The 27,069-nt window shown below is 45.6% G+C and overlaps 1 protein-coding gene across 3 annotated transcripts; it reads right to left on the reverse strand.

The window, feature by feature from the left end:
• Window positions 1-696: 696 nt before the first annotated feature.
• Window positions 697-12,918, reverse strand: C18H19orf12 (chromosome 18 C19orf12 homolog). Of its 3 annotated transcripts, XM_019979824.2 has the most exons (4): window positions 12,777-12,857; window positions 8,682-8,822; window positions 7,545-7,730; window positions 697-2,948 (listed from the first exon to the last, which is right to left on the reverse strand). In XM_019979824.2, exons 2-4 carry the CDS (start codon window positions 8,698-8,700, stop codon window positions 2,683-2,685), a joined length of 471 nt encoding a protein of 156 aa, XP_019835383.2. In that variant the 5' UTR covers window positions 8,701-8,822; window positions 12,777-12,857; the 3' UTR covers window positions 697-2,682. The 3 variants fall into 3 exon arrangements, with proteins under 3 accessions (XP_019835383.2, XP_019835384.2, XP_019835385.2); XM_019979825.2 differs by lacking the exon at window positions 8,682-8,822 and having other exon boundaries at window positions 12,777-12,918; XM_019979826.2 differs by lacking the exons at window positions 7,545-7,730; window positions 8,682-8,822 and having other exon boundaries at window positions 12,777-12,849.
• Between the last annotated feature and the right edge of the window lie 14,151 nt (window positions 12,919-27,069).

A 27,069-nucleotide genomic window follows, 5' to 3' on the forward strand; every position in this document is an offset into this window, starting at 1 on the left:
ACCTCACTCATAATCCAAAGATAAATGAATCAAACCAAGATGTCAGTAATCACCCATCAAATTAATAAAGCTTTAAGATACTGTCATTCAATTTCCTGGTGAGGATGTGATAAGATGCGCATCTCCAAAACTTGCTGTTGGAAGAACAAATTATTGACACTGCCTCTCTGGAAGAATTTTGACTGAATATAACAACAGCCTTAAAAATATTGTTGTTGTTGTTCAGTTGCTAAGTTGTGTCCGGCTCTCTGAGACCCCCATGGACTGCAGAACACCAGGCTTTCCTGTCCTTCACTATCTTCTGAAGTTTGCTCAAATTCATGTCCATTCAGTCAGTGATGCTATCCACCCATTGTAAAAAATACTACATAGTTTTAAATGCAACAATTTCACATTGAGGAATCTATCCTACAGACTATCATAATCTAAAATATGAACAGAACATTAACACAAAAGTGTTCATAAAAATGTTAGCACTATAATATTAACGACCTATAAAAGACACAATAGCTGGTATATGGTTTAGTGCAAAGGAATATTATAAAACCATTACATATGTTCACAAGGGAGTTCAAATTACATCACAAGTGTTATTTAATGTTAATTGGTAAAAGTGTTCAAAGGGTCTAAACAGTAAAGATGCAAATAGGTTAGAAACATACATACCATTAAAAAGTTTGCACCAAGTATGCCAAATGTGTTAGCAGTAGGTTTTATTGGGGTGGTGATAATTTAATGGTTTTTATTTCATTGTACGTTTCTGGATTTTTCTGTTTTCAGCAATAAACACTGACAAACAAGACTATCTAAAAACAGGAACACAGAAGAAATTGGTACAGTGGCTGCATCTGGAAAGGGGCTGGAGCAGCAGTCAGCATAGGGCGATGCCTTCATTTTCCATTTATACTTTCTGGTGTCTTCCAAGTTTCAAAAATAAATAAGTCAAAAATTGTCAAAGAAGATGAAGAAATACTAAGTCACAGTCACTGTAAGGAGAGCATGAAAGGAAAGCAAGGAAAGTGCTTTCAGCTCCTGGGAGAGACAAGACTCAAGGTCTGGACTCCTCTTGGGCCCAGAGTCCACCACAAGTCACCTAAGACCTGGCTAGGCCAGTGACTTCATTCAGTAAGGCCTGCTTCATCTGACACCTGTCTGGGTGGGAATCAGGCCATCTCCCCAGAGTGGCTTCCCCAGGGGTAAAGGCAGGCAGGCCAGGGGAGGGATCCAGTGGACACTGGTGTAGGACCTTTAAGCTGGGACCACCTGTGTCCCCTGAGCCTGGCAGAGTAGGACCCAACACAAGTAATGAGTGGGTGGGATCCCCCCAAACTCCGCAGTCACCTTCTATGAGTCAGGAGAATTATCTAAAAGGGCCCTGCCCTGCTCCCTCATCAACCCAAGCAGGGCAAATGACCAAGTGGCCTCATCAACCGCAGGCATTTGACCTGTAAAGGGCACCTGATGAGTGCTAGACGAGGCCAGATAAAGAGCAACTTTTCTGAGATAAAAGCCTGATCCTTCCTTACTCACCACAGGTTCAAATTTGCCCTGAAGTTTTCTTGACCCACAAGAAGGTGCGGGACCCTATCTCTGCTCCACATGAGTGCCTTCCGCTGTATCCCAGGGAGGCCAGTGAAGCTTCCTTCCAGCTCCCTGGAGAGACCCAAGGGACGCTGTGGGTGCCAGGAGAGGCCTGGGGAGTGTGCACACACTGGCAGCCCGGGAACCACAGCAGCCTGGAGGCTCAGGTGTCGGGCCCAGGAATCCACAGCTTTCATTCACTCTTTAAAGCCACAAATCTGTTCTCTTCCTTTGTGTTCCAAGTATAGAACTTTGAATCTTAGAGACGCTTTACACAAAATAGGTGGAGAAAAGGACGATTCAGAAAACATTTACTGTAATTTGATGACAGTCAAGTTGTGGTTCTGAAAGCAAAGCAAAAACAGCATTAGGGAAATTTAGGATGGAGACATTTCCTGTGTCTAGGTAAGTTATAATCCTACCACTTCAGAAAGAGAAATGCTTTTACTGAAAAGAATTAATTTAAAAAGCAGAACACAAGAACTACTGTGACTGTTCAGATGAGGAAAGTAAGCCCCCAGGGAGGGTGAGAAGCTAGTCTGGCAGCTACTGGGGGAGGGACTGAGAGCCACTGGCGTTCCTGGCTTCACTCAGCAGGCCGACTGCCCCCTCCCTGAGGCCACTGAAGTCACTGGGTGGTGAATGGATAATCAAGAGGCAAACATGATTCCAACAGGGGCCAGCCCCCCAGGTCCAAGAGGCGGGACGGGGGGGGTGGGGGGGGGCGGTCCTGAAATGGGTGCCTGGACAGGCGTCATCTTCTTGTGATGAGATGAGAGACTGAACGTGAGGACCTTCTGGCTCCTGTGTGAGCCAACGTGGATTCAAAAAACTGCCACCACATGGCAGCAGGCACAGCTTTGTTATTCACCAGCTTCCGCCTCAAAGGCTGTCAGGACACACAGGTGCACACAGCCATAAAGCACAGCATCTTCTCCAGTAATTTCCACAACATGACCTAGCACAGCAGCAGCCTCTTCAGCAGGAGGTGCTGCTACAGCTCAGGTAACATTCTGATGATGTGGGCTTCCCGCAGCTCCCTGGTCACCTCCCACGAGTCAGGGGAATCATCCGAACGGACCCCCTTCCCAGGGCAGAGGCCTAGTCGTCGTACTGCACTTCCGCCCGCAGTTCCCTGGTGACGTAGTTGGCCAGCATCGCCAGCAGCTGCTTCTGCAGGGCCTCACTGCCCATGACCAGCATGGTCAGCTGCACGGCGTCCATCCACTCCAGGTGCCTGATGATGGCGGTGGCTTCGTTAAAGAGCTTCTGCTGCTCGGCAGGCGGTAGCTCCATTATGATCTGAGGAACCGGCTTAAACTGTCCACTCGTCATCCAGGCACCTAACAGACCCCCGACGGCCCCCCCTAGAAAACAGGAAGGACTCAATTAGTCGGCCTTATTCATAAATGATGGCCACGGGTTCTCGCTGAGCGCATGTCCACTGTCATGACGAGCGAGCACATTCATGAGCGGGTCAGGACGGGCTCAGCTTCAAGTCTGCCCCACCAGCAGGGCGGAGGGCAAAGGTTTACGTGGTCTTTGATCCATCTGGCTCAGATAATTGACACTCACACATGCCCTCTCCTAAGCTCTGCACTCACGGTGCAACACGAAGCATCTCGCCCCGAGAGCTATGCTAACTAAAATCCTCTTCATGGGCTGAAGGTTTCCATGCTTCCATAAAAATCTCTCTCACCTCAAAGGAGAGGGCTGAGAAGAAAATGCATTTTCAGGGAGAACCATCTCAGTGGTAAGGCTGAGTTTCCTCCACTGGGTGGCTAACATGTGCCTGAGCCCTGAGCTTTGAAATTTCTAGTGGAACCACATGGTTCAGGGGCCCTGGGAACAGCGACAGATTACAAGGTATTTTCTCTTGAAGCAATGTTTTTCATATAACCCTTCCAAAGTTGCATGATGATAAATAACAAATTTAATGTATTCAACTATTTCTTTTTCTGCTACCCCAAAAGGGCACAAACATTACTTTTATATGTAAATTTATTATTATCAAAGTTAAAGCATGCTATCTTGGGACCAGAAGAGTCCCAAGTTCAATGGAAAATTCTATTTAAGCAGGTTAGGTGAAGCCTGCTCCAGGAAGATGTCCTAGGGAAAGGGTCTCAAACTTCAGTGTCTACAGGGCCCAGGCAGGTAACTGAAAGGAGTGAAGTGGGCTGAGTGGGACTGTGGTGACCTGGAGAGTTAGGTACGTGTCTAAAGGAGGAGTGGCCACCGCAGCCAACTGCTGCCACATGGAATACCAGGTCTGTATCTTTTAGAAGTCTTACAAGTTTTAAATATTGGTGATCAGATACTGAAAAAATGCAGGCTGGCTGGACTTGGTGACCTTCTTCAAAAGAGAAGAGTAGGAAAGGGGAAACAGTGACTCTGTAGTGGAGAAAACTGACAGATATGCCACTAGTCCGGTGATCAAGTTGATCAGCTGATCAGGTGATCAAGTTGAGCATCTCAAGGAGGTCCTATGGATGCCACGTGTCCCTGGAATGTGTGACGAGAAGCACCACGGTATTCTGCCCAAAGATCCACAGTCTACTCATGAGAAGGCCATCAGGCAAACCCAAACTGAGAGGAATTCTCCAAAATACCTGACCAGTATTCCTCAAAAGTATCAAAGCAGCAGAAAGCAAGACTGGGGACACCCTCAGAGTGGGAGAAAGCAACTGACAAGGGATTAGTCTCCAACATATACCAACAGCTCATGCAGCTCATTATTTAAAAAAAAAAAAAAACACCAAACAACCCAAACAAAAAGTGGATGGAAGATCCAACTAGGCATTTATCCAAAGAAGATACACAGATGGTTAAAAAGCACATGAAAAAATGCTCAATATCACAAATTATTAGAGAAATGAAAAGTCAAAACGACAAAGAGTGATCACCACACACTGGTCAGAAAGCCCATCATCAAAACATCTACAAACAATAAATGCTGGAGAGGATGTGGAGAAAAGGGGACCCTCCTGCACTGTTGGTGGGAATGCAAACTGGTACAGCCATGGTGTGCTGCGTGCTGTGCTCAGTCATGTCTGATTCTTTGAGACCCCATGGACTGTAGCCTGCCAGGCTCCTCTGTTCATGGGATTTTCCAGGCAAGAATACTGGAGTAGGTTATCATTTCCTTCTCCAGGGCATCTTCCTGACCCAGGGATTGAACTCGCATCTCTTATGTCACTGAGATATGAGTTACCACTGTGCCAAATAGTCACTATTGAGAACAGCATGGATGTTCCTTAAAAAACTAAAAATAGAGTTACCATATGATCCAGCAATCCCACTCCTGGGTATATACCTGGAGAAAACCATAATTTGAAAAGATACATGTGCCCCCCCACCCCCCACATTCACTGCACCACTATTTACAACAGCCAGGACATGGAAGCAATCTAAATGCCCATCAACAGAAGAATGGATAAAGAAGATGTGGTACATATATACCACAATGGAATATTACTCAGCCATAGGAACGAACAAAACGATGCCATCTGCAGCAACATGGATTGTTGTACTGAGTGAAGTCAGTCAGAAAGAGAAAGACATGTATCATATGATACCATTTATATGTGGAATCTAAAAAAAAAAAAAGTACAAAAGAACTTATCTATAAAACAGAAATAGAGTTATAGAGGTTTTCTACTACAGAAATAGAAAAGAAACATGGTTACCAGAGGATGAGGAGAGAGAGGGATAAACTGGAAGACTGGGATTGACATAGACACCCTACTCTCTACAAAATAGGTAACTAATAAGAACCTACTACTCTACAGCACAGGGAACTCTACTCAATACTCTGTCATGGCCTACATGGGGGAAAAATAAAGAGTGGAAAAAATAATAATAAAACTGGAGAGACTAAGGAGACATGAGGATTAAGTGCAATGTGTTGTCTTGAGCTAGACCTGGGGCAGAAAAAGACCTTGGACGCAGAAACTGATAAAATCCAAGTATAGCCTGAAGAATAGTTAACAGTAATGTTAGGGTGGGTTTCTTAGTTTTGACAAGTGTGCTATGGTTAATATAAGATGTGAACATTAGGAGAACTGAAACTGGATGAGATATACATGGAAATTCTTGGCATTATCTTTGTAACTTCTCTGTAAATCTCTGTAAATCTAGTATTATTCCAAAATAAAAAGTTTACCCAAAAGAATGCAGTCTGAGCCAGAGAGAACCCATTTGCAGGCTGGACGCAGCCATCAGTAAGTAAATCTTGCAACATTTTAGGAAAGCAAGCGTGGAAGCACCTGGTCGCACACACCTCCTAAGATGCAGGAGACTGGCCAGCTTCATGTCTTGGAGGCTGAACACTGCCCTGGACAGACTTCCCCCCACCCTGAAGGGAAGGAGCATTCCAGGGAGGGAGGGAGGGTCAGTCACTTACAAGTTTTAGTGAACTTTCCCCCATGACACCAGTGAAACGCTTAGTGCTGACAAGAGTTGCACTCATCTGCACTAAACCTTTATGAGAACATCAATATTTGATTTAGAGCAGCACTTAATGCAAAAAGTCGCCAGGAAATATCGACCAAGAAATCACCAACTCTTTGGAGAAGAGAAAATTCCTTTGTTTTCTGGGTAAAATGATGCTCCTGCCCATGACCTAGGGGCTGCAAGCAGCCAATCCCCAGGGTTCCCTTTGCCGACAGCTTGTCCTCTACCAGCTTTTGCTCAATCTGAACAAAATATGTGCTCCCAAAATGGCATCTGGGCACAGCTATGTGATAAATGATCCCAGCTAGCCCTTTCTGAGCACATCAGATGGGGTGGGACAAAGAAATAAAGGATGTCACTGAGGAAGATGGCAATGGCCTTGTCTCCTCCCCCATGGGAATACTTCCTGGATGGCAAGAAGCTGAAGTCAGGACTCACTAACTCACAGAGTTTGGAAATGGAAATATATAGATGGAAGATCTAGGGTCACCCACAAGCTGATTTTTTTCTCCTCAGTGTGGCCTCAGCTTGATACAATGTCCTCGAATGTCAATCCTACTCCAGGAGAGAAGAGGAGAGCAGGAAGCCTTTCCGGTGAGCTGGGACACAGAAGCCAATCTCAGAAGAAAAGCAGTCATCTCTCTAGCCTGTATTCATGTGAAGACTACAAGCCACATAGAAAGGGCTTCCACCAGCCTGTGAACTTTCTCAGGCCCTGTATCCCCAGCACAAAGGAGGCATTCAGTACATATTTGCTGAGCCCAGGGTAGCAGACCTAGCCCTGTTTTGCAGGGTCTATCTGACATACCCCAAGGGAAACCTTATCTGGCCCCTCCATAGATCAGGCCTGGACAGCAGCCAGCTCTTTGACAACACCCCCAACCCACAGTTCAGACCACATAGGAATTCTTTCTGGTCCTAATCCAAAGGAAGCAGCTTCATTCTAGCTACAAAGAATGACGGGAAGATCAGCCAAACTTTCATTTACTGCCAGAAACAAGTTCCCAAATAGAAGCAGGTGATAAAAGAAGGGGCAGGGATGATGACCAGCTAGGAGCTAGCTTGTTGCTTTCCCTGAGCTGGACTGCTTGCTTTCAGACTAGGAAAGCACTCTGAATGAGTTCATGTTCTGTGGCTTTACAGCATCACCCCTCAGTAGGTGCGCAGCAAATCTCAGCTTCCTCTCTGGATGTCTAATGGTGATGGGGGAGGGAGACTGTCCAAAACCCGGGACACCCTGAAATCCTCTGGCTCTAGGACACATTCCGGGAGAAAGGTGTCCTCCAGCCTTTATAACACAGATGCCTTTTGAGAGAGCCCTGCACTTCTGAGGCATTCACGAAGAAGCTGGAGTTGGTAACAGGACTGATAATGTGCCCAAAGATCGCTTCACAGAAGTGACCTCAACTCGACAAACTTCTCACACAGGACAGAGGCTTTTACGATGTCTCTGTGGTTTCAAAGGCCTTTTCCCAACAACTGCACTGTCCCTGTGAGGCATCTGCACTTACCAACGGCTAGTCCTGGTGGACCGCCCACCAAGCCACCAACGAAGGCCACGGCCCCAGTGACTAGGGCGCCCCTCCCGGAGTGCTTGACGGCCGCCTTCATCTTCCTCTCCTCGGAGATGGAGCACAGCAACCTCATGATGTCCTCCACCGCAACGGGCATCGCGGCAGACCTCGGGGTAAGCGTTCCTAAGGACAGTTGCAATGAGTGAAGGGCCTTTCCACCCAAATGTTACTCTTCCGAAAGTTTTAAGGAAGGTTCCCCATTTTCGGTAGAGAACAGGATCTCTGCCATGTGCAGGATGGACAGCACCACCAGTCGTGTGGCAAATCCTTTGCCAAACAGAAAGCAGGGCAGCATTCAGTTATTAAGTAGACAGGATCAGCAGAGTGGGTGAAAGGTCTTCTCTGCACTCTAACTTCTGATTTATGATAGATTAAGGAACAACCCTGCCCACATGCTCTACCAATTCATCATGAGTGATGCAATTCTGAGCTTTCTTGTGTCAGGGCCCTTCAGCTAGCCCAGGCAATCCCCACCCACAAAGCTGGGCAGAGTGCACAAGTCCCAGTGCTGGGTCCACTTCTGTGTGACAGGGCACCTCAGCTTCCGCCAAGCCAGAGAAGGGGGAAGCACGGACTCTGTAACCACACAGCCTTGTAGCCATGGGATGACCCAGCAGAGTGGCAGGTTTCTCACCTGTAAGATGAAGATAAACCACCTACAGACTGGATTCCTACAAGGTGTAAGCAGAATGGATGCAAAGTCTCACCTGGAGCAAGACTGTTAACACGGCAGACTTTCAGACATGATGGTTCTAAATGAACATTCTCTTCCTAACATATACCAATGGCTTCAACAAGCAACCACTCAGAGTCAATCCAGTTCTACTCATGGGATATTAAAGGCAGGGGCAGGATGATATGGTAAGATGAAATGACCAGAGAATAAAAGAAATCAAAGAATTCCATATGGATGAACAGATGACAGACGGATGGACAGACTTTGGAACAATGACCTTTAGAAAAATTCTCTGGGGTCAGGAAACTGTTTGCCACACTAGCAGGAAAAAACAGGCAGGGGCAAGGGTGGAGGTAGGGCAGGCACTAACTACCCCAGGGTTGGTGGGAATGGAGAACCTTGGCACTGATGGGCCATGTGGCAGGACAGGAAGTAAATCAAAGCAGCAACGAGCAGTGCTTCTTTTTCCAGCTTTGGCTGGGCCCAAGGCTTTGGTGGGCACCTTCCTCTCTCACCACCACTTCCCTTTTCAATCAAGGCTGTGAAACACAGACATTTACAAGGAATTTAATTATGGAAGTTTGGAGCAGAACCTATTGTTCAACATCTTTTGGATATATGAGTTGTTTTTAAACCCAAGGAAAAACCACAATTGCCCTAATGTAAAATTATCCTCCCAATTCTGAGAGAGAACTCTGAGCCTTTAGAACAAATTTGTGAATCTACACCAGTCAGAACTTCTTTGTAGACCCAGGGGAGGTCAGTGGGATCCTCTTCTCCAGGCCCTGAAAATGTCCCCTCTTTTTCTTTTTAATATTCTTTTTATTTTTTCCCCATGCTATGTGGCATGGGGATCTTAGATCCCCAACCAGGGATTGAACCTGTAGCCCCCTGCATTGGGAGCTCAGACTCTTAACTACTGGACCATCAGGAAAGTTCCTCCTTTTGATATTCTTGATATCAGTGATTTTCCACCAGCACTCAGGAGTCACTGAAGACCTTGTTAAATACTACCCATACAGGTAGGGTGAGATTCTGTATTTACAAGCCCCCAGCTGAAATTCTGCCCTCACTTTTGGACAGCAAGACTCTATGACAGAATGACTTAAGATGTCTGATATCTGCTACTCAGTCCTTGAATTCAGAATGCAAGAGACCCCTGTAGGGCTGCCCAAGGGACTAGAGGAAAATTCAGGTGTGCTTGTCCTTGCTCTGGCTCCCAGGTGTCCTGGATCTGCTAAAATGCCTCCTGGCTTCCAGGCCCTTCTGCTCACCAGCGGTGACCACATGTAGGCATAGCACATGCCCCAACCCCCTCCTACCTGCAAGAGAGCCCCCTTCCACCCTTCCAGAAGTCAAAAATTTTCCAGGCACAAATGTCAAGATAACATTGTAGCATTATAACAGTGAAGGAATTGCACTTAGAAATGGGAGAAGGGAGGAAGTAACCTGATTTACCCAATAGCCATGGGCTTGTAAAGCTATGCAAACAAAATGTTTAATTTCAGATACCTATTAAGATAACCAAAGGAATTAATCTCATGATAAAACCTTTTAAAAACCTAAAAATCACCCTGTAAAATACCTAGCTTAGCTCTGATTTACATCTAGCTTTTTATCTGTCAGTTTTGCAGAAAAAAGGGAGATGAAACTCAGGTCCTGGGAAGGCCCCTTGCATTCCCGGAGGCATGAAGATTCTGAGCCTTGCCATGCCTGATCTGCAAGGCTGGTTTCCAGGCCAGCACATTCTGCCCATATGCCAGGTTTTCTGCAGAATTACAGATCTGTATTCTCCAAACAGTTTCTGCACAGCAAGAAAAGGCATATAAAAGAGGCTGGAGATATATACCCACTTCACCCTCTATGGTCTCTTAAAAACAAAACAAAAACAACCAAAACCAGCTTCCAATCTGCTCTGAATGACTTTAAGTCAAAACCCACCAGGACTAATGAGGCATCATTGTGCAAACACCACTTTTAACCTCCACTTAGCCCAGTTGAGCCGGCACAAGGTTCAAGTCCAGAGTATGACTAGTGGGCCAGCAGGTGTCATGGTGTGTGGGAGGGGAGGAGAAGTGGCCACTTCTCCAACTCCATCTGGGTTCAATGGATCCACACCATGAATAACCAGTGGCATTGTGGCTGCCTCTATCCAAGAGACCGCTGGTTTAATTTACTTGTAAGAATCATTTTAGAAGCTGGAGCATCAATAGATTCTTGTTGTGGAAGAAAAGTTTGCAGCACCGTCTCCTGCTGCTGCTACTGCTAAGTCGCGTGTCCGACTCTGTGTGACCCCACAGATGGCAGCCCAACAGGCTCCTCTGTCTCTGGGAGTCTCCAGGCAAGAATACTGGAGTGGGTTGCCATTTCCTTCTCCAATGCATGAAAGTGAAAAGTGCAAGTGAAGTTGCTCAGTCGTGTCCGACTCTTAGCGACCCCATGGAATGCAGCCTACCAGGCTCCTCCATCCATGGGATCTTCCAGGCAAGAGTACTGGAGTGGGGTGCCATTGCCTTTTCCGACCATCTCCTGAGCCCCTGCTAAAAATCTCAGCCTCCCAACTTCTCCAGGGTTGCCTGATTGAGGAAGGAAGCCAGTCTCGTTTTTCCTTCTCCCACTCCAGCTACCTTAGTAAGTGGCAGAGAAGTGGGTGAAGAAGGACGAGGCAGCAGCACTGTTGGGACAGACCTCAATGGGGTGGGAGGGTGCCCCCCTCCACACCCATATCACACCTATTTCAGAATCAGGTTTGTCCACGAAACAGACTTGGGTCACAGGAAGTCCATCTGCCAGCCACAGGGAAGGCAAATGCCAACGTGAAGCCCTGGTTTCTTGCAAGCACCCAGGCTGGTCTGCTGATTATAGCACGGATCTGGGGGAGAGGGAGATGAGCCTGGCCCTGGGACTGCAGCCTGGCTTTCTGAGATGGAGCAGATTGTAAGAGATGAGGAGAGAAAGGCTGCAGAGCTAACACAGACCTCCATGCACAAAGCTCTTTTTAAAAATTAAAAAAGCAGGGCCTCTTAAGATTCAGTGATGTTGTTCACCTGCAATCCTCAGTACTTTTTACTTCTCTGGTGGACTTTATTATAAAGCTCCAGTGTGCCCTCTGGCTCCTATAAACCATGTCTTTATACCTCTCTATGCCCCAGTACAGACATTGGATCCCATCAGCAAATACAGTCAGATTAGACTTTTAAAAAATGAATTAGGGGCTTCCCTAGCAGTCCCGGGCTTCCCTAGTGGCTCAGCTGGTAAACAATCTGCCTGTAATGTGGGAGCCCTGGGTTGGGAAGATCCCCTGGAGAAGGGAACAGCTACCCACTCCAGTATTCTGGCCTGGAGAATTCCATGGACTGTGTAGTCCATGGGGTGGGAAGAGTTAACACCACTGAGACACTTTCACTTTCTGGCAGTCCAGTGGTTAAGACCTCACTTTCCGGTACAGGAGATGAGGGTTGGATCCCTGGTGGGGGATCTAGGATCCCACATGAATTGAGGCCAAATAAATAAATAAAATAGTTGCTAGAATTTTAAAATCATGAGATTTCACAAACACCTCAGATTTCTAATTCTCCTGAAAAATCAAAAATACAAGCCACACGGGATCCGCCTTCTGCAGCAATCCAGGCCAGAGCTGAGCAGGGTCCTACTGCTGCTACTGCTGCTAAGTCCCTTCAGTTGTGTCCGACTCTGTTCGACCCCATAGACGGCAGCCTACCAGGCTCCCCCATCCTTGGGATTCTCCTGGCAAGAACACTGGAGTGGGTTGCCATTTCCTTCTCCAATGTATGAAAGCGAAAAGTGAAAGGGAAGTCGCTCAGTCGTGTCTGACTCTTCGCGACCCCATGGACTGCAGCCCACCAGGCCCCTCCACCCATGGGATTTTCCAGGCAAGAGTACTGGAGTGGGGTGCCATTGCCTTCTCCGAGGGTCCTACTGGAGCACACCTTATCTACCTACTTGGCCCTTGAGCAACATCCTCTCAAATTATTCCTATTTCTTTAAACAAACAAACAAAAAGGATAAAGAGGGACTTTCCTGGCGGTCCAGCGGTTAAGACTCCCCGCTCCCAAAGCGGGGGGCACAGGCTTGATCCTGGGTCGGGGAACGAAGATCCCACATGCCCCACAGTGCGGGCAAAGAAAAGTCAAAGAAGCTATCAGTCCCCACAAGGCTAATCTCCCCGCCCCTAAATCACTAACATCCCTTCCTCATCATCTCTAATCTGGCGTCCAAATTCTCTCCCCAGAGGGCAAGGCCAGGAGTGCCCCACCCTGCGGATATAACACCCGCCACACGCGTATCCCGGTTCCTGCGGGAAGCGACACGCGCGCGCGCACGCACACACAGGAGTTCCTGCGGGCGGAGACAGCACACACATCCCTTAGTTCCCCCGTTTCTCCATAAGGAAAATAAATGGACTAAGACCGTCTGCCCTGGTGCTGCTCCGGGCGCCCCCTTAGCTCCGGCGGCTGCTCGGGGCCCTTTACCTGCGGAGGCGGCGCCGCGAGGTCACAGGCCGGCAGGCGCGGGGACACCAGGCCTCCCCGCCGCGCGCGCAGGCCCCGCCCCCCCGCCTTCCGGCTCGTCCGCGCAGGGCCTTCCGGGGCGCCGCCCACCGGTAGCGCCGCCGCAGCCCCCGCTGCTGCGCCCGCGATCCCGGCTCAGCTCTGCGAGCGCCTGCCAGGATGGGGCGTCTGGAGCGGGATCGCTGGGGCCCCGAGGCCGCGCGCAGCCCTACCGTCCACCCGCTCACACCCATACTAGGTCGGAGTTCCTTTAGTTCTTGCTCAAGCCCGGGGGCCTCCTGGGAGGCCCTCTTTCGCTTTGGCCTTTCACTCAGGACCGAGACACTCCCCCACCCCTCGGGTCCCGGCTCCGGAAGGAACACCGCGGCCTCGGCGAGGCGCTGTTAATATTCGGTCAATGTACCCGGCAAAGTCAAACATCAGCCGGCCGCAGTGCAGACACCGGCGGCCTCTCTGTCTGGGGTTTGAAAAGATCTTGCGCCCCTTTGCTCCTGGGGTTCCAAGGAAAGAGGAGGTCCAGCTTCCAGGGAAAAGCTGAGGTTGGGGAGCCTCCTGGGAGGTTGCAAAGGCATGAGGGAGGCAGGTAAGAGAAGGGCCAGGGGATACTTTAGAGCGGCACGTGGAGGAGCCTTCTACCAATCTCCTCCAACCCCCATATACAAGGGCTGGCCTGGACCCATCTCAAAGCTGAAAAAGGCTTCTGGGGGATTTCCATGGGCTATTTCCTTCAATCCTGCAGCGTAGGCCTGGTTCCCATTGCCGTATTACAGATAGGAGAAGGGAGGCACCAAGGCTCAGAGAGGGTGATCTACCCAAAGCCACCAAGGTAGGGAGTGTCAGGGTCCAGACTCCACCTTGGGTCCACCTGGCTCAAAGCCCTGCTTGTAACCGGCCCTCTGGCTTGCCTTCCAGAGTGCTGTGGGCACGCAGAGAGTCGACCTCTTTCATACTACCAGACAATTAAAAATTTTTTTTCTGAATGGGAAAGTCCTTTGGGTGTGGCAACCCACTCCAGTATTCTTGCCTGGAGAATCCCATGGATGAAGCTGGGCGGGCTACAGTCCACGGGGTTGCAGAGTCGGACCGACTGAGTGACTTCACTTATATAGATAGATATTTCACTTTACTGAAGTATGATTTACATACAAGAAGCTGTACATATTTGATGTATACAAAAGTTGAGTTTAGGGATGAATCTATACCCATGAAATCATTGCCACCATCAAGGCCATAAGTATATACGGGTGTTTCCTTCCACCTCCTTTATTATTGCTATCTTTTGTGTGTGGGGATGTGGTAAGAATACTTACCGTAAGATCTACCCTCTTAGCACACTTCAGTGTGCAATATAGTATTGTTAGCTACAGATACTATTCTGTATAGTAGATCTGAGGTGCAGTCCATGGGGTCTCGAAGAGTCGGACATGACTGAGCGACTTCACTTTCACTTTTCACTTTCATGCATTGGAGAAGGAAATGGCAACCCACTCCAGTGTTCTTGCCTGGAGAATCCCAGGGATGGGGGAGCCTGGTGGGCTGTCTCCGGGGTCACACAGAGTCGGACAGACTGAAGCGACTTAGCAGCAGCAGCAGAATTTATATATGTTAAGTTAGTTAACTGAAACTTTGTGTTCTTTATTATTTTGTTACTTCTGTTTCCACTCTGTCCCTAATGTGAGAAAAGGCCTATAGCATTAACCAGAGTTCCCCTGCCACAGATAAATTCCCCTGAAATAACTCCATTTGTTCCTGAACAGGAGCTTTATGAGTTTGGGTGACTTTCCAAAACTGAAAATGAAAATTAACCAAGGAAAAGAATAGCCCAACTCCCTGGGGTGTCGCCAGGCTTGGGCCTGGATAAGATTCTCCTGTTTCTTCACAGGCCAGCTCCCTCTGGTGGCACATTAAGGAACTGGGCCCTCTCACTCCCGGAGAGATGGGGAGGAAAGGACAGGGTTGGAGGAAAATGCTAGAACGGAAAGAAACTTCAAGGGTGGGGCCCGCTAGAGAAGGTTAGCTATAAGAAGTCCTGCAAACATTCAACCCATCAGCAACTTGTAACCTTCATTCTGATATGAATAAAGTCATAAAATGTACACACCAAAGCCCATAAATGTAACACACCGTCCCACATTATAACGGCAGCCGAGCCTTCTGCAAAGTGGGTTCCATGAATGAGGAGCATAGTGGGGTCTCCATCATGGTGTGGTGACTTTCCACTGGCCCAGCATCCATTTAGTGCTTTCATAATGCTTTTGAACTGTGGTGTTGGAGAAGACTCTTGAGAGTCCCTTGGACTGCAAGGAGATCCAACCAATCCATTCTAAAGGAGATCAGCCCTGGGTGTTCTTTGGAAGGAGTGATGCTAAAGCTGAAACTCCAGTACTTTGGCCACCTCATGCGAAGAGTTGACTCATTGGAAAAGACTCTGATGCTGGGAGGGATTGGGGGCAGGAGGAGAAGGGGACGACAGAGGATGAGATGGCTGGATGGCATCACCGACTCGATGGACGTGAGTCTGGGTGAACTCCGGGAGTTGGTGATGGACAGGGAGGCCTGGTGTGCTGCGATTCATGGGGTCGTGAAGAGTCGGACACAACTGAGTGACTGAACTGAACTGAACTGAACTGAATGCTTATGATCTTAAGGTCTGGCTGGATGATCTTGGGAAAGTTATTCAACTTCTCTGTGCCTCAGTTTCCTCATTTGGCCAATAACTAATAATAGTGCCTGTCTCATAAAATTGTTCTGAAGATCAAAGGAGGTAATGTGTAGGAATCTAGAATATTCTTGATTACATCATAAATTATGAAAATGAATGTCCAGATTCCCCAGTATGAGCCTCATATGCCCAGAATGGTGAGAAATGCAATTCTACCCCAGCCTTCACAGTGCACCCTCTTCCTGATGGTCCCAGGATGCTAGGTTGTGTTCAAAGAGCCTGCCAGAGTCAAAATTCAGGTGGGATCCCCTGAGGCCAGCAACCCCATCCTCCCTTTTTGAGAAGATGAGTGAGGGGCTCTGAACTTACACAACTCTTTCAGGATAAACCCACCCAGACCCAGGGCTGGATGATCCACACATAAATCCCTGCAATCTCTTAATAACAGCATACATATAAACCAGATGTCACTTTGAAAACTAAATCGTGTTCGTTTTTAAGTTACCTCTTTGGGTGTCCCTGGTGGCTCAGACAGTAAAGAGTCCGCTTGCAATGCAGGGAACTCGGGTTCAATCCCTGGGTTGGAAAGATTCCTTGGAGAAGGGAATGGCAGCCCAATCCAGTTTTCTTGCCTGGAGAATTCCAGGGACAGAGGAGCCTGGTGGGTTACAGTCCATGGGATCGCAAAGCGTCAGACATGATTGAATGACCAACACTTTCACTAAGGACACCATAGTCTGTCTGGTGATTAGGGATTCCTGGGGATCTTGATCTAGCCTTGAAGACAGTCATTTATCCCAAGGTACTCACTGGGCCAAGGTTTTGGGTCAGGAGAGGTACCTGCTGCGTCCACCACCTTTCCTAAGAACCTCTGAGTCTTTAGCTCTGGAGGCAAAGGAAGTCTCCTCATCTCCCAGTCCTTCCCCCAAGGTTGCATTCACCTTCACCTGTGAAGTGTTCAGCACACTTTCTGGCATATACCAGGTCTATTAGTTTGCTAGGGTCCCATAACAAAGTCCCTCAAACTGGGTGGCTCCAAAGAGAAATTTGTTGTCTAAGAATAATGTACATCTTTGTTTACTAAATATGTAAACCATAGAAATCACAATTCTCAGATCATTATAACAGAAGAAAGTTTCCGAATTCTTATAATCTGAATTTTGATTGAGGATCATATGATGGATTGTGAAAAGCTTTACTTAGACTATATGTGTACTTAACCTGTTTATTCATAAAGATGAATGGTTTTTTAAAAAGTCCAAGGAATTGGGAGGCAGTGTTCCCTCTAAAACCTGTAGGGGAGGACCCTTCCTCGACTGTTGTAGCTAGCCTCTAGTGGTGGTCACCAATCCTTGGCATTCCATGGCTTGAAGCTGCATCTCTACCTTTCTCATCACACGACGTTCTCCTCGTGTCTGTGTGTGTCCAAATTTCCCTCTTATTATATGGCGCCAGTCATACTGGAGTAATGTGTGTGCTCAGTCACTCAGGCGTGTCCGCCTCTTTGTGACCCAGTGCTCTGCAGCCCACTAGGCTCCTCTGACCATGGGATTTTCCAGGCAAGAATATTGGAGCGAGTTGCCATCTCACTGGAGTAAGGGCTCACCCTAATGACATCATCTTAACTTGATTACAACTGCAAAGACCCTATTTCCGAATAAGGTCATGTTCATAAGTATGAGAGGTCAAAACTTTCACATATATTTTGGGATGACAGAATTGAATCCATAATACCAGGTAGTCAGCAAATGCCAGCTATGATGATTATTATCCAAATAGGCACATGGGTACCTGCAAGCATGATAAAAATACCTTTCTCAGGGACTTCCCTGGTGGTCCAATGGCTGAGACTCCTCACTTCCAATGCAGGGGGCATGGCTTCTATCCCTGGTCAGGGAACTAGATCCCACATGCTGCAACTAAGACCCGGTGCAACCAGATAATTAAAAGAGAGAGAAAAAAAGACCATTCTCAGCCATGCCTTGTGTTGAGGTTGTTGTGTGCAGGGGGCCATCCAGCTGCCTGCTTTTAGTCTTCAGTTCAGTCCAGCTTAATTCCAAAAAGGTTGTTGAGGGATGAGGTGGCTTTGGGATTGGTAATGAGCTCCTCCGGGGCTTCCTCATTGTTCCTCTAAATAATTAATTCATCTTCTTCCTTAGTGTTTACATCCTTCAAATATTTGTAGATGGTTATCATGTCCCTTTAGTCATCACTTAGCACCACTCTGCATATTTGCCATGGTGTTGAGTGTGTGTTCTCCTCATCGTCATGATGATGATGATTATTTCCTCGGGGCACACTCCCTTAGTCCCATAGCCACCATCATTGCTGTGTGAATTTCCTCCAGGTCTCCAGCCTCTCAAGTACCAAGTTCCCTGGCGTGGAATTTTAGAAATCAGTAGCGGAGACAAGAGATGACTGACAGGCCCTCTATTTAAAAAAATAAAACAAAAAGTCCCCAAATCCTTTGTCACTTTTGCCAGTTTCCCCAAAGCCACGTCAAATACATAGACAAGCCAAGTAAAAAGAATTTGTTTACAGTGCAAATATTTTAAGTTTCCAGTTGGATCTCCCTGCCCCTGCTTCCATCCAGGTACTCTCAATTTCCTCAACTATAAAATCAGGCTGAGATCCCCCACTCTCGACAACCTGGGATTACTGTGAAGACTACACGAGGAACAGAGTGGAAAAGTGCTCCGTAAACCACAAGCAGGGGGAGTGGCAGTACCAGCAATGCCTTCAACATACGTTTAGATTTCTGCAGAAAGTTCCAGGGGTCAGCTGTTCTAAACAGCTACAAATTCTAAGTTAGGATTTACAAAATGAACTTGATAGAACTGAGATTCACCCTAAAATCTGTTTGTTGAAAGAATATAGAGATGCCCTACTTCCAAATCTACTATTAGATTTTAGTATTCCAAATAAAGTGTGGAACTCAGAGCTGGATGGGCCCTTGGAGACATGTTACAGATGGCCCTGAGGAGGCTTTGGAAGGTTATGCTGCTATAAAAGATTTTTTTTAAAAAATCCACCTTGTCTTCCATTTCAGATCTCACTGAAGAGTTCTTCTGTACCCGGAAGACTTATTTTCAGCCTGAGAACAATGATTTTCAATGGTTCTGTTGAACATGAAATTCTCACGCAAGTATTTCTATAATTATCCTGTTTCAGTTATAATACAGTTTCTGGAACAATAGGACTTTTATTGTATTGCCATATCTGTTATAATAGATGTTTTATTACAGAAAATTATAGTAGAGTCACTATTATGATTCTGAAGTTTTTATTTCAAATTGCTCATAGGATGGAAATTTTTTCTCCCAAGTAGTTTTTACTTTAATAGTGCTTTGGGTTTTGTTGGTTTTTTGTTTTTTAAACTGTGGTCTGTTTGGGACTTTGTTCAATGGCAGAATGTTTTCTTTTGCTCCAGTACATCTTGTGGCTGAAAAGTTACCCCTGGTGTTTATTTGTTTGTTTGTTCTTAGCATGTAGTGCACGGGATATTTTTTAATGCCATCTAGATTGTTCTAAATATATCTGAACACATTAGCCTATTCAGGCTGCCATAGCAAATACCATAGACTGAGTGGCTCAAAGAACAGAAATTTATTTCTCACGGTCTGCAGACTGAAGGTCCAAGAGCATGGTGATGGCAAGGATAGGTTTCATACTGAGGCCTCTTTCCTTGGCTTGCAGCTGCCATATGGTTGTGTGCTCATATGACCTCTTCTGTGTACATGCAGGGAGAGAGAGTAAGCTCTCTGGTGTTTCTTCTTCTCAGGACACTAATCCTATCAGAATCTGAATGCAGAGTTCCAAAGAATAGCAAGGACAGATAAGAAGCCTTCCTCAGTGATCAGTGCAAAGAAATAGAGGAAAACAACAGAATGGGAAAGACTAGAGATCTCTTAAGAAAATTAGAGATACCGAGGGAACATTTCATGCAAAGATGGGCTCGATAAAGGACAGAGATGGTATGGACCTAACAGAAGTAGAGGATATTAAGAAGAGGTGGCAAAAATACACAGAAGAACTGTACAAAAAAGATCTTCATGACCAAGATAATCACAATGGTGTGATCACTCACCTAGAGCCAGACATCCTGGAATGTGAAGTCAAGTGGGCCTTAGAAAGCATCACTACGAACAAAGCTAGTGGAGGTGATGGAATTCCAGTGGAGCTATTTCAAATCCTGAAAGATGATGCTGTGAAAGTGCTGCACTCAATATGCCAGCAATTTGGAAAACCCGGCAGTGGCCACAGGACTGGAAAAGGTCAATTTTCATTCCAATCCCAAAGAAAGGCAATGCCAAAGAATGCTCAAATTACTGCACAATTGCACTCATCTCACACGCTAATAAAGCAATGCTCAAAATTCTCCAAGCCAGGTTTCAGCAATAAGTGAACCGTGAACTTCCAGATGTTCAAGCTGGTTTTAGAAAAGGCAGAGGAACCAGAGATCAAATTGCCAACATCCGCTGGATCATCAAGAAAGCAAGAGAGTTCCAGAAAAACATCTATTTCTGCTTTATTGACTATGTCAAAGCCTCTGACTGTGTTGATCACAATAAACTGTGGAAAATTCTTCAAGAGATGGGAATACCAGACCACCTGACCTACCTCTTGAGAAACCTATATGCAGGTCAGGAAGCAACAGTTAGAACTGGACATGGAACAACAGACTGGTTCCAAATAGGAAAAGGAGTACGTCAAGGCTGTATATTGTCACCCTGCTTATTTAACTTATATGCAGAGTACATCATGAGAAACACGGGGCTGGGAGAAGCACAAACTGGAATCAAGATTGCCAGGAGAAATATCAATAACCTAAGATATGTTGATAACACCACCCTTAAGGCAGAAAGTGAAGAAGAACTAAAAAACATCTTGATGAAAGTGAAAGAGGAGAGTGAAAAAGTTGGCTTAAAGCTCAACATTCAGAAAACTAAGATCATGGCATCTGGTCCCATCACTTCATGGCAAATAGATGGGGAAACAGTGGAAACAGTGTCAGACTTAATTTTGGGGAGGGCTCCAAAATCACTGCAGATGGTGACTGCAGCCATGAAATTAAAAGACGCTTACTCCTTGGAAGGAAAGTTATGACCAACCTAGATAGCATGTTGAAAAGCAGAGATATTACTTTGCCAACAAAGGTCCGTCTAGTAAGGCTATAGTTTTTCCAGTAGTCATGTATGGATGTGAGAGTTGGACTGTGAAGAAAGCTGAATGCTGAAGAATTGATGCTTTTGAACTGTGGTGTTGGAGAAGACTCTTGAGAGTCCCTTGGACTGCAAGGAGATCCAACCAGTCCATTCTAAAGGAGATCAGCCCTGGGATTTCTTTGGAAGGACTGATGCTAAAGCTGAAACTCCAGTACTTTGGCCACCTCATGAAAAGAGTTGACTCATTGCAAAAGACTCTGATTCTGGGAGGGACTCGGGGCAGGAGGAGAAGGGGACGACAGAGGATGAGATGACCGGATGGTATCATCAACTCGATGGACATGAGTTTGAGTGAACTCTGGGAGTTGGTGGACAGGGAGGCCTGGTGTGCTGCGATTCATGGGGTTGCAAAGAGTCGGACACGACTGAGGAACTGAACTGACCTGAACTGAATCCTATCAGATCAGGGCCCCACCCTTATGACCTCATTTAACCCTAATTACCTCCTTATGACACCCCCCTTATGGCAGAAGGTGAAGAGGAAGTAAACAGCCCCTTGATGCAGTTGAAAAAGGAGAGTGAAAAAGCTGGCTTAAAACTCAACATTCAAAAAACTAAGATCATGGCATCTGGTCCCATTACTTCATGGCAAATAGATGGGGAAACAACGGAAACTGTGACAGATTTTGTTTTCTTGGGCTTCAAAATCACTACAGATGGTGACTGCAGCCATGAAATTAAAAGATGCTTGCTCCTTGGAAGAAAAGCTACGACAAAGCTAGACAACATATTAAAAAGCAGAGATACTACTTTGCTGACAATGATCTGTATAGTCAGAGATGTGGATTTTCCAGTAGTCATGTATGGATATGAGATGTGGACCATCAAGAAGGTTGAGTGCTGAGGAATTGATGCTTTTGAACTGTGGTGTTGGAGAAGACTCTTGAGAGTCCCTTGGATTGTGAGGAGATCAAACCAGTCAATCCCGTTGTTGTTGTTGCTGTTCAGTTGCTCAGTCCTGTCAGCAGGCCAGGCTTCCCTGTCCTTCACCAACTCCCAGAGCCTGCTCAAACTCATGTCCATTGAGTCAGTGATGCCATCCAACCATCTCATCCTCTGTCATCCCCTTCTCCTCCTGCCTTCAATCTTTCCCAACATCAGGGTCTTTTCTTTTCTTTTTTTTAAATTTTATTTTATTTTTAAACTTTACATAATTGTATTAGTTTTGCCAAATATCAAAATGAATCCATCACAGGTATACATGTGTTCCCCATCCTGAACCCTCCTCCCTCCTCCCTCCCCATACCATCCTTCTGGGTTGTCCCAGTGTACCAGCCCCAAGTATCCAGTATCGTGCATCGAACCTGGACTGGCATCTCATTTCAGGGTCTTTTCTAATGAGTCAGATCTTTATATCAGGTGGCCAAAGTATGGAGCTTCAGCATCAGTCCTTCTAATGAATATTCAGGACTGATCTCCTTTAGGATGGACTGGTTGGATCTCCTTGCAGTCCAAGGGACTCTCAAGAGTCTTCTCCAGCACCACAGTTCAAAAACATCAATTCTTCAGTGCTCAACCTTTTTTATGGTCCAACTCTCAGTTCCATACATGACTACTAGAAAAACCATAGTTTTGACTATATGGATGTTTGTCATCAAAATAATTTCTCTGCTTTAATAAGTTGTCTAAAAAAAAAATAAGTTGTCTAGTTTTGTCATAGCTTTTCTTCCAAGGAGCAAGCAATACAAAAATCTTTTAATTTTGTGGCTGCAGTCACCATCTGCAGTAATTTTGGAGCTGAAGGAAATAAAGTCTGTCTTTGTTTCCATTGTTTTCCCGTCTCTTTGCCATGGGGTGATGAGACCAGATACCATGATCTTCATTTTTTGAATGTTGCTGCTTTTTCTTTCATAATTGAGATTTTATTGGTTGCTTTGAGGATCACTACAAAGATATTTCAATTTGTATACAGTTCTTCACATACATACCAAAAATCTAAAAAATCACATAAGTTTTGATTCTTAACAGTTATTCCAGTGACTTTCCAGCTTAAAATTTGGAGCACATTTTCCTTAACAGGATAGAAAGCATCAATATCCTCAAATATTGATATGCTGTTACATCATAAGTCACACTGATTCACAATTTAATATCATATACACTACATACTTAAACTGTCAATCATTCACAGCACATTAACCAAGTTATAGGAAAACCATGACCAAAGATGTTAATGGAGTGCACAAAATTCTGACCAGGAAAGCCAAGATCAAGGAATGGTTTGCTGTAGGAAATAATTCTACCAAAACAATATGGGAAGAGAAATAATTTAAAGTGCTTAAGACATTAAATGCACAACTGACTCCAGACTGCCATTTAGTATGCTTTTGTATTACAGGATATAAAAGCTACCCCCCATTGTGGAATGTTCAGCTGGCACCCAAGACAATCAAAGCCTCCTATATTCAATATCCCACTATTTTCTTGTTGTACCAAAAAATAAACAACTAGCACATTACTTCACCTCTTAAAAAAAAGCATTTACACTTAAAAAATGGGATGAGATGGGATTCCTTCCTTTTTCAAAATGTTTCTAGAGCTACTAAAAAAACTTTCATTTACAAAATAGTTGATAAAAATATTCCTCTGAACTGTACAAGAAGGGAAACAGGGACCACTGACAGGACTGGGTGTGTGGTATTAATCTAACTTGGCTTCTTCTCTTCTGCGACACCAGAGACCATTTTTAGTCTCTCCATTTTCTGCAGGTAAGTCTTCTTTAGTCTCTTGGTTGGCCGTTTCCTCCTGTTTTCCCTTTGCTCCTCTCTTCCCTTTTGTTTGCACTGTTTTGCCTGAAGATTTTTATCCTTTCCCATCACCATTTTTGGTTTCTACTTTTGCAGGAGCCAGTTTAGCTGACAATCTTGCAGATCTCCTCTTGGGCTCCTCCTTCACCACCCCCTCGGCAGAGCTGACCTTCCTCTTGGGTATCCTGGTGGCAGGGCAGGCAAGAGCCGGGTGCCTGAGAGCCACGGTAGGCCAAGAACCTTCCAGAAGCTGAGTAGCCTGACCACTGCCTCTCCTCTTCCCTTCTGAGCTGCTGGGACCCATGGTGGGTGGGGGGTAGTGGGGTGGGCGGTGGGAGAACTGGATGGAACTGGATCGGGAGCCCGCCCCCTCTGAATGTTAAGTTTTAAGCCAGCATTTTCACTCTCCTCTTTCACTTTCATCAAGAGGCTCTTTAGTTCTTCTTCTCTTTCTGCCATAAGGGTGGTGTCATCTGCGTATCTGAGGTTATTGATATTTTTCCCAGCAATCTTGATTCCAGCTTGTGCTTCATCTAGCCCAGCATTTCTCATGATATACTCTGCATAAAGTTAAATAAGCAGAGTGACAATATACAGCCTTGACATACTCCTTTCCTGATTTGGAACCAGTCTGTTGTTCCATGTCTGGTTCTAACTGTTGCTTCTTGACCTGCATACAGATTTCTCAGGTGGCAGGTAAGGTGGACTGGTATTTCCATCTCTTTAAGAATTTTCCACAGTTTCTTGTGATCCACACAGTCAAAGGCTCTAGTGTAGTCAGTGAAGCAGAAATAGATATCTTTCTGGAATTCTCTTGCTTTTCCTATGACCCAACAGATGTTGGTATTTTGATCTCTGGCTCCTCTGCCTTTTCTAAATCCAGCTTGAACATCTGGAAGTTCTCAGTTTAGGTACTGGCTTGAAGAATTTTGAGCATTACTTTGCTAGCATGTGAAGTGAGTGCAATTGTATGGTAGTTTGAACATTCTTTGGCATTGCCTTTCTTTGGAATTGGAATGAAAACTGATCTTTTCCAGTCCTGTGGACACTGTTGAGTTTTCCCAACTTGCTGGCATATTGAGTATAGCACTTTAACAGCATTATCTTTTAGGATTTTAAATAACTCAGCTGGAATTCCATCACCTCCACTACCTTTGTTTGTAGTGTTGCTTCCTAAGGCCCACTTGACTTCGCACTCCAAGATATCTGGCTCTAGGTGAGTGATCACACCATCATGGTTACCTGGGTCATTAAGATATCTTTTGTATAGTTCTTCTGTGTATTCTTGCCACCTCTTCTTAATCTCTTCTGCTTCTGTTAGGTCCACACCATTTCTGTCCTTTATTGTGCCCATCTTTGCATGATGTTCCCTTGGTATCTCTAATTTTCTTGAAGAGATCTCTAGTCTTTTCCATTCTATTGTTTTCCTCTATTTCTTTGCATTGATCACTGAGGAAGTCTTTCTTATCTCTTCTTGCTGTTCTTTGGGATTCTGTATTCAGATGGGTATCTTTCCTTTTCTCCTTTGCCTTTAGCTTCTTTTCTTTTCTCAGCTATTTGTAAGGCCTCCTCAGACAGCCATTTTGCCTTTTTGCATTTCTTTTTCTTGGGGATGCTTTTGATCACTGCCTCCTCTACAATATCATGAACCTCTGTCCATAGTTCTTCAGGTACTCTGTCTATCAAATCTAATCCCTTGAATCTATTTGTCACTTCCACTGTTTAATCATAAGGAGATCAAATTGCCAACATCCGCTGGATCATAGAAAAAGCAAGAGAGTTCCAGAAAAACATCTATTTCTGCTTTATTGACTATGCCAAAGCCTTTGACTGTGTGGATCACAATAAACTGTGGAAAATTCTGAAAGAGATGGGAATACCAGACCACCTGACCTGCCTCTTGAGAAACCTGTATGCAGGTCAGGAAGCAACAGTTAGAACTGGACATGGAACAACAGACTGGTTCCAAATAGGAAAAGGAGTTCATCAAGCCTGTATATTGTCACCCTGTTTATTTAACTTGTATGCAGAGTACATCATGGGAAACACAGGGCTGGGAGAAGCACAAAGTGGAATCAAGATTGCCAGGAGAAATATCAATAACCTCAGATATGCGGATGACACCACTCTTATGGCAGAAAGTGAAGAGGAACTCAAAAGCCTCTTGATGAAAGTGAAAGAGGAGAGTGAAAAAGTTGGCTTAAAGCTCAACATTCAGAAAACTAAGGTCATGGCATCCGGTCCCACTACTTCATGGGAAATAGATGGGGAAACAGTGGAAACAGTGTCAGACTTTATTTTTGGGGCCTCCAAAATCACTGCAGATGGTGACTGCAGCCATGAAATTAAAAGATGCTTACTCCTTGGAAGGAGAGTTATGACCAACCTAGATAGCATATTCAAAAGCAGAGACATTACTTTGCCAACAAAGGTTCGTCTAGTCAAGACTATGGTTTTTCCTGTGGTCATGTATGAGTGTGAGAGTTGGACTGTGAAGAAGGCTGAGCACCGAAGAGTTGATGCTTTTGAAGTGTGGTGTTGGAGAAGACTCTTCAGAGTCCCTTGGACTGCAAGGAGATCCAACCAGTCCATTCTGAAGGAGATCAGCCCTGGGATTTCTTTGGAAGGAATGATGCTACAGCTGAAACTCCAGTACTTTGGCCACCTCATGTGAAGAGTTGACTCATTGGAAAAGACTCTGATGCTGGGAAGGATTGGGGGCAGGAGGAGAAGGGGACAACAGAGGATGAGATGGCTGGATGGCATCGCTGACTCAATGGACGTGAGTCTCAGTGAACTCCGGGAGTTGGTGATGGACAGGGAGGCCTGGCGTGCTGCGATTCATGGGGTCGCAAGGAGTCGGACACGACTGAGTGACTGATCTGATCTGATCTGATCTGATACCTGAATGACCTAGTGGTTTTCCCTACTTTCTTCAATTTAAGTCTGAATTGGGCAATAAGGAGTTCATTATCTGAGCCACGGTCAGATCCTGGTCTTTTTTTTGCTGACTGTATAGAGCTTCTTCATCTTTGTCTGCAAAGAATATAATCAGTCTGATTTCGGTATTGATCATCTAATGATGTCCATGTATAGAGTCTTCTCTTGTATCATTGGAAGATGGTGTTTGCTATGACCAATGCATTCTCTTGGCAAAACTCTGTTAGCCTTTGCCCTGCTTCATTTTGTGCTCCAAGGCCAAACTTGCCTGTTACTCCAGGTATCTCTTGACTTCCTACTTTTGCATTCCAGTCCCCTGTGATGAAAAGGACATCTTTTTTTGGTGTTAGTTCTAGAAAGTCTTATAGGTCTTCATAGAACTGTTCAACTTCAGCTTCTTCAGCATTACTGCTTGAGGCATAAACTTGGTTTACCGTGATATTGAATGGTTTGTCTTGTAAACAAACAGATCGTTCAGTCGCTTTTGAGATTGCACCCAAGTATTGAATTTCAGACTCTTTTGTTGACTATGAGGGCTATTCCATTTCTTCCAAGGATTCTTGACCATTATAGTAGATATAATGGTTATCTGAATTAACGCACTCATTCAAGTCCATTTTAGTTCATTGATTCCCAAATGTCAGTGTTCACTCTTGCCATCTCCTGGTTGACCACTTGCA

This window comes from Bos indicus, chromosome 18 (genome assembly GCF_029378745.1).
Source record: "Bos indicus isolate NIAB-ARS_2022 breed Sahiwal x Tharparkar chromosome 18, NIAB-ARS_B.indTharparkar_mat_pri_1.0, whole genome shotgun sequence".
Lineage (NCBI taxonomy): Eukaryota > Metazoa > Chordata > Mammalia > Artiodactyla > Bovidae > Bos > Bos indicus.

Coding starts and splice junctions, on each gene's coding strand:
- C18H19orf12 (XM_019979824.2), bottom strand. Junction 2,949..7,544: donor TCCACCAGGACTAGCCGTTG/GTAAGTGCAGAT, acceptor CCTGTTTTCTAG/GGGGGGCCGTCGGGGGTCTG.